The 8,154-nt window shown below is 34.4% G+C and overlaps 1 protein-coding gene and 1 pseudogene across 1 annotated transcript; both read right to left on the reverse strand.

Moving 5' to 3' along the window:
- Positions 1-1,237: 1,237 nt before the first annotated feature.
- Positions 1,238-2,182, reverse strand: LOC110289471 (olfactory receptor 8K3-like). The gene has a single exon (XM_021155684.1). The coding sequence runs from the start codon at positions 2,177-2,179 to the stop codon at positions 1,238-1,240; it is 942 nt and encodes a 313-aa protein (XP_021011343.1). The 5' UTR covers positions 2,180-2,182.
- Positions 2,183-6,387: 4,205 nt separating this feature from the next.
- Positions 6,388-7,388, reverse strand: LOC110306440 (annotated as a pseudogene).
- Positions 7,389-8,154: the final 766 nt, after the last annotated feature.

Consider the following 8,154-nt stretch of genomic DNA (forward strand, 5'->3'; position numbering starts at 1 on the left):
TAATGCTGGCTACTGGTTTTCTCTATATTGCTTTTACTAAGTTTAGGTATCGGCCTTGAATTCCTGATCATTCTAACACTTTTAATATGAAAGGATGATGAATTTTGTAAAATTAATTGTCAGCATCTAATGAATTGATCATGTGTTTTTTTCTTTGAGTTTGTTTATGTAGTGAATTATGTTGATGTATTTCCATTTATAGAAACATCCCTGCATCCTTAGGATGAAGCCTACTTGATCAAGGTTAATGAACTTTTTGTTGTGTTCTGCCTCTATACTCCAAATAATTATAAGGTTGGCATTTCATTCAATAACCAAAATTAAGTATAATGAACATGTTTTAATATAACATGTATACTTCTATAATGTAGTATCGTATAATTTAGTTTAGTGTAATTTGGTATAATAAATATACTCATAATATGTATCATTTATATTTAGAAAGAAAACAATAAATTATTCAGTAAAGAGAAATGTTAATTAATGAATTAAGATTAATTCAATAACAGGACACAAGGGAAATACAGGTAAATGCCATAGAAAGAGTTAAGTCATCTAACATACACACACACACAAACACACAAACACACACATATACAAACACACACGTACAAACACACACAGAACTGAAAAATATACAATATTAGATGATACATTGAAATCATAAACTATTTAACTGCTAAAAATATGGTATTAAATATTTCTATCACAATCATATATAATGTGATATGAAAGAAATATAATGTGAAATTACGATGATATAAGATTCTCTCTGGAATTAAGGCATGTGTGTGCTTAATTATTACTGGAACCTTCACATCAATGGGATAGGCTTCACTAATCTGACAGAGTGATGAAGAAGATTTTTTAAAATACAACATAGAACTGTATATGAATAACAAATCAGTGTATATACTAAAGATATTAATAGTGCATTTTCATATCAATAAATATACAGCCATGAGTAAACACCAGACAACTTTTGTAAAGTTAAATTAACAAAATGAATGTGAGATACCAAAGACACCTGTCTTAGTATTTCTTATACACAACAAATACTATGTTACTCTCCTTTGTAGACTTAAAAAATTCACTGTGATAATTTATTTCTTCAATGTATTGTGTATAAACTGTTTTTCTTTAGGGAAACATTATTTGTTTTACTGATTACTTCACTAAAAATTATAAAGAAATTAAATATATTTGATTTGAAAAATTATAACCTTGAATGTAAGTTCTAGGAGAAGATATTTTGTATGGTTTTCCCTGTTTTTCTAAGAGCAGATTTTACATCTTTATTCCTCAAACTGTAGATCAAGGGATTTAACATGGGGATTATTAGGGCATAAAAGATAGAAGCCACCTTGTCAGTGTTTAAGGAGTCACTGGACTTAGGTTGCACATACATAAATATCAAAGTCCCATAGAAGACAGTGACCACTGTCAGGTGAGACCCACAGGTAGAAAAAGCCTTCTGCCTTCCTTCAGCAGAGTTCATTCTGAGAATAGCTCTGAGAATGAGCAAATAGGAAGCAAGAATGACCAGTGGTGAAGTAATCAAGTTAATAATTGATAAAATAAAAGTTATCATTTCATTTTCTTTTCTATATGAGCAGAGCAAAGATATCAAGGGGAGACCATCACAATAGAAATGACTGATAATATTGTGTCCACAGAAGGATGAAGAAAAAATATTTATGCTGATTAGGAGAGCAACAAATATACTGTAAATGTAAGGAATGGCCACTAGAACCCAACACACTCTTTGTGACATAATGACATTATAGAGGAGTGGTTTACAGATGGCAACATAACGGTCATAAGACATTGCAGACAGAATAAAAAATTCACTAACAATGAACATATTGAAGAAAGTTAACTGGACAGCACAAATATAAAATGATATTGTATTTTGTTCTACAAGAAAATTTCTTAACATTTTTGGTCCCACAGCTGTTGAATAACCAAGGTCAGTAGTAGCGAGGTGTCTTAGAAAGAAGTACATGGGTGTTTGTAGCCTGGAATCCACCATGGTAAGGATGATCATGCCCAAATTGCCCACCAGTGTGATCAGATAAATGACGAGGAACAGTCCAAACAATGGAGCCTGCAGCTCAGGGCAGTCAGTGATGCCCACAAGAATGAATTCAGTCACCATTGTGAAGTTTTGTTTTTCCATTGAGTTTATGTGAAATTCTGTTTTGAATGGAAATCATTGCATGTTCAATAGATTTCTAATTTCATTTGGTGAAGTTTTATTATCTAAAGTAGAGTAAATAAAATCTCTCCAAACACTCGAATTTATTTTGAAAAAAAAAAAAAAACTCTTAAAGTGTATATACACCTTTATGTACATCTACATATATACATATGTAAGCATGTGATTCGAAATGAACAAATATGAATCTTTAGTCCCGTATCAATAAGAGCTTAAATCAGAGAAAACTGTAATTATCTGCCAATGATATTTGCTTTTCCTAACTATATTGAGAGCAGTCACTTAAATTCAATACCTTTAGTTAATCTGGAAAAGATCCTTCTACACCTAATATCTAGGCAAAAAGTCATCCAGTCTCAAACCATAATACTCTCAGGTTGGACCCTTCTGAACGCACCAGAGACCTGGCATGTGATAGACTCTCAGGATTCAAAGGGAGGAACCTTAGATGAAATCCCCAACAGTAGGGAGAGGGAACTTATAGAGCCTATCTCCAGCAGGAAGACATGGCCTCAAATGAGGGAAGGAGGGGGCATCCCACAGTCACAACTCTAACCCATAATTGTTCCTGTCTGAAAGAATTACGGGCATGGAAATGGAGAGGAACCTGAGGAAAAGAAGCTCCAGCGACAGGTACAAAGTGGGATCCAACTCAAGGGGAGGTTCCAAGGTCTGACACTATTCCTGACACTATGGAACACTCAGAATAAGGGACCGAGCATGACCGCACGCCAGAATTCCCAAAGAACAGCTGAAAGAGTCAGAGGCATATAGTTGTACCCAACCAATGGACAAAAGCAGTTGACCCCAGTTGTTGAATTAGGGAAGACTGAAAGAAGTTGAAGAGGAGAGAAACCCTGTAGGAGGACCAGAAGTCTCAATTAATATGGACTCCCGAGATCTCTCAAACACTAGACCACCAAACATGCAGCATACACCAACTGATATTAGGCCACCAACACTCATACAGCAGAGGACTGCCAGGTCTGGGTTCATTCAGAGATGATGTACCACCCTCAAGAAACTGCAGGCCCCAGAGAGTTTAGAGGTCAGGTGAGGTGGTTAGTGGGGACATCCACATTGAGACAGGGGGTTTGGGAAAAGGTATGGGATGTGGAGCAGTAGGAGGGTGGACAGGGGTCAGGAATAAAATATGGAGTGTAATATAAATAAATAAATAAATAAATAAATAAATAAATAAATAAATAAATAAATAAATAAATTTCTTATACAGATGGTTGTGCGTGTTTATATGATTTTATCTATCTATCTATCTATCTATCTATCTATCTATCTATCTATCTATCTATCTATCTATCTATCATCTATCTACTTATATATAAGACAAAGAAAGTCAAGTCTTTAACTTGTAAATAGTTATTGGTAGAATATTAATTAAAGGTTGTTTCTTACATGAAACACAAGAACGAAGACCGAAGTGTGGACACTTTGCCCCTTCTTAGAATTGAGAACAAAACACCCATGGAAGGAGTTACTGAGACAAAGTTTGAAGGTGACATGAAAGGATGGACCATCTAGAGACTGCCATACCCAGGGACCCATCCCATAATCAGCCTCTAAACGCTGAAACCATTGCATACACTAGCAAGATTTTGCTGAAAGTACCCTGATATAGCTGTCTCTTGTGAGGCTATTCTTGGGCCTAGCAAACACAGAAGTGGATGCTCACAATCAGCTATTGGATAGACCACAGGGCCCTCAATGGAGGAGCTAGATAAAGTACCCAAGTAGCTAAAGGGATCTGCAACCCTATAGATGGAACAACAATATGAAGTAACCAGTATCCCCAGGAGCTTGTGTCTCTAGCTGCATATGTATCAGAATATGGCCTAGTCTGCCATCAGTGGAAAGAGAGGCCCAATGGTCTTGCAAACTTTATATGCCTAAGTACAGGGGAATGCCAGTGCCAAGAAGTGGGAGTGGGGGGTAGAGGAGGGGGTAGGGTATGTGGGACTTTTGGGATAGCATTGGAAATGTAAATGAAGAAAATACCTAATTTAAATATATATATAAAGTTGTTTCTTATGTATTCATTGCTGATATGGTTACTACCATATTGTAGAACTTAATAATTATTTATTTTGATTATATGTAAGACATTTGCAAATAATAGTACATATATCTACTAAGACCTTTTAAAAAGGCAAATAACTATATATATATATATATATACAGAATCTAAACATATTAAAATAGAAGATCTGGAGTTTTTATCACGCTCCCTATTGGTCTGATCAATGAATAAGCTTATGGTTACTCATTACACTCAGGTTTTCTTGATCTGAAGAAACCTAAGAGTAAGTGTATCTGTTCAGTCCTCTTGCACATTACCAAGAGAGAAAAATCAAAAGACAGAATTTTGACTTTTGTGAAAATGGATATATGTTAATGTTTTCTGAGTAAAGTAAAAACTAATATGAGTTACAATGGTAATCATGGCATAAAGTGCAGCCTCTGGGTAAATGAGAATGAAATCCTCCAGCAGTCAGTGTGCTGTGTACAGGTGATTGTATTTGATTGACACTTCACTCACTTAATGGGTTGTTTTAAACTCTGGTTAGCTGATAGTATTCTAGTCTCCACAATACACTTCATACCATTAGCATACAAACATTAATAATTACATAACTGAATAATATGTAGTCACGGTCCATTTTGTATTAGTGTGATTTGTTAGATGTAAAGGACAAAAGGTCAGACCTGAAAGTTTTCCTCTGAAGATATTTAGGACTCAATGTAAAGAAAAGCATTCTTTAGTATACATTCTTTTGTTCACTGATACTTGAATGCTATTTTTCAAAACTATATTTCACAAATTTTAATTGTATTTAGTACAAAAAAAGAAGTTTTCACATTGTCATAAAAGTATAATGAGTAGCTTTTGACTCTCATTTAATGGTTTTCATACCCCTTGTGAAATTTAAACTCAATACTTCCCCTTAATAAAGAATCAGAAATTGTTCAGAGCGATCTCTCCACAGGTAAAACTGCTTAGTGTGGGGACCTGAGTCTGGTCAAGAGAACACAAGGATGGAAGGGGAGAACTGATTCATGAACCTGTCCTCTGCACAAATTCACTAACAATTAATTGATCTATTGATTAGTATAATGTAAATATTTAAAAGGTTAAAAAGGAATCACATCTACATCTTTCTTCTAACAATTAACTATTCAATTATTTAAGAGAGGTTAACTTGGGTTTTATTATAGCATTTCCATAATATTTATCAAATATTATTCTATTTCCTGTCTCTCTTCTGTCACTCTGTGACTAGTTATTTTGTTTATCTTAGATGCTCCACCACTCCTGCTTTAGATTAATATTTGTAGGGGATACTCAGTAAATCTCAGCCAAATATAATTTAGGATTCTTTAAAAAAAACATAAAAGTAGACTTAGCACTTGAATTCTCAATTTTTTTTCTTTAAATGAAATTACATCACATTAATTACTATCTATCTCTTCTAGGCCTTCACTAGTTATAAAATTGTGTGTGTGTGTGTGTGTGTGTGTGTGTGTGTATATGAGAGAATGAGAGAATGAGAGAATGAGAGGAAAGGAGAGAGATGTATCATTGCTGCCAAGGCTTTTAGAATATTAGAAAGAATAGATACCAAGCATCAAATGATCCCTCTAGATGTTGAAACCTTAGAAAAAAATGTTTACATCTTTCTAACTCTTAAACTACAGAACTTTGTGTGACAGTTTGTTACCTGCAGTAAAAATCTTGTCTTCATTTCCCATTGTGGTTCTTAGCTTCCAATTCTGTGTGTTTTTAAACCATAGAGACTCTCCCTAAGGAAACACAAAAATTTATTAATTGCAAGCAAACGTTTGAAAGTCTAATGAGATAATGAATGCCTGGAGGTTATCAACTCTCAGGATCAATTTGTCATCAAATGTGATTTACTTATTTGTTGTATAAGCCAACATTCTTATTGACAAATACATATAGTAAAGTATTGAGTCTAGATACCAAAGGTTAAATATGTGGTCTTCTTTATTCTTTATATGTAATTTCTAAGATGTAAAAAATGAAATATCCAGTCATAGATGGATAAACATAAAAATCATTTATACAAGCAGTAGAGTAGTATAATATATACAAACAAAAGTGTATTATTCTACATTTAAAAATGCAAGCTATGTTAACAGGGATAAACATGATGAATAACATGCTGAATGAAATAATCCTTAATTAAGTTATACATAGGGTAAGGTTTCAATTGCATAAACTGCATTAAATTAGAAAAGAGGGAAAAAAGCTGAAGAGATCAAATTATCAGTTCAATTTTGTGAATATTCGAACAGGGCAATGTTAAAAAGGAAGACTGTTGCATTAGAAATTACTGATGACTTGTGCACACAGAAAAACAAAGTAAACATCTTAATTTTCATTATAACAGGCAAAGTTGTCAGGTAAAGTTAATGATCGCCACTAGACACCAACAAACTCTTTTTGACATGATGACCATAAAAGCAGAGGTTTGCTGCTACTGGCCACATACTGGTCACAGAGATTATAAAATAATAAAAAGTTCACAAGCTATGAGGAAAATATAGAAGGCTAATTTGTGTAGCAAAAAGTCTAAAATATACTGGTTTTGATTCGCAATTAAATATCTCAAAATTTCAGTATTGACAGATGTTTAATAAATGAAAATTGTAGTTGCTACATGTCTGAGGAAAATGTTCATGGGTGTTTTATAGCTGGAGTCCACAATAGTAATGAGGATCATGCCATATTGCTTATCACATGATGACAGTGTAGAGGAGTGGTTACAGATGAGCACATAACAGTCATAAGAAATTGCAGAAAGAATAAAATAGTTCTTAATAGTGAACATACTAAAGAAAGATGACTGGATAGCACAGGCATAAAATGATACTGTATTTTGATCTACAAGAAAATTGTTTAACATTTTAGTCTCCAACCAAGATCTATAGTAGCAAGGTGTCTGAGAAAGAAGTACATGGGTGTTTGCAAGCTGGAATCCACCATGGTAAGGATGATCGTGCCCAAGTTGCCAACCAGTGAGGTCAGATAAATGATGAGGAACAGTCCAAACAATGGTACCTGAAACTCAGGGCGGTAAGTGATGCCCACCAGGATGAATTCAGTCACCATTGTGAGATTATATTTCTCCATTAGAGAAGATCAGAAAGCCTGTTCTGAATAAAGGCACCAGCATCAACAGTAGTTTTCAAACATATAGAATCATTTATTTTCCAAACATATAAATTATATACTTATAAAATATTTAATATGAATCCATCTGTACAATAATGGCATACATACAGAATTGCATAATGTCATTGCCTGTATTAAATTTCTTTGCCAAGTAAAACATAAACTGTCATATTATTCATGTTTAGTGTAAAACTAAGACAGGAAATTGCCCTGTCATATAGGGATAATCAGCAGACACCCAGGGCAGGAGAGAGAGGGAGAGAGAGAGAGAGAGAGAGAGAGAGAGAGAGAGAGAGAGAGAGAGAGAGAGAGAGAGAGAGAGAGAGAGAGAGAGAGAGAGAGAGAGAGAGACAAGAGACAAGAGACATGAAGAATGAGAACAAGCCAATTAATTATACTGATCAAGCTCTGAAAAACTTTATTCAGGAATGGCAATATAAGCATAAACAAGAAGAGGCTCCAAGGGAGCAGGGAAGAGCCAGGAGGCTCTCTGAAGGTGGCAGTCTTCAGCTCCTGGAACCAACGTTCACAGTGTCCTCTTTACCCACAAACATTCTTACTGTTATGACCATGAATGTTCTCTCAGGATTGTTTATATAAGCTAAAAAATACCCACAAGGCTATGCCTGAGGCCATGGCTCCTGACAGGTAATTGTGCCTTTTGACAAATACCTCAAACATGTATAGCTAAAATTCTTAAAAATAAAACTTCAAAAACTGTAGA

The sequence above is a fragment of the Mus caroli genome, chromosome 2 (genome assembly GCF_900094665.2).
Source record: "Mus caroli chromosome 2, CAROLI_EIJ_v1.1, whole genome shotgun sequence".
Lineage (NCBI taxonomy): Eukaryota > Metazoa > Chordata > Mammalia > Rodentia > Muridae > Mus > Mus caroli.

Bases quoted from the DNA above. Each gene is read 5' to 3' on its own strand.
- LOC110289471 (XM_021155684.1), bottom strand. From the start codon at position 2,179: ATGGAAAAACAAAACTTCACAATGGTGACTGAATTCATTCTTGTGGGC.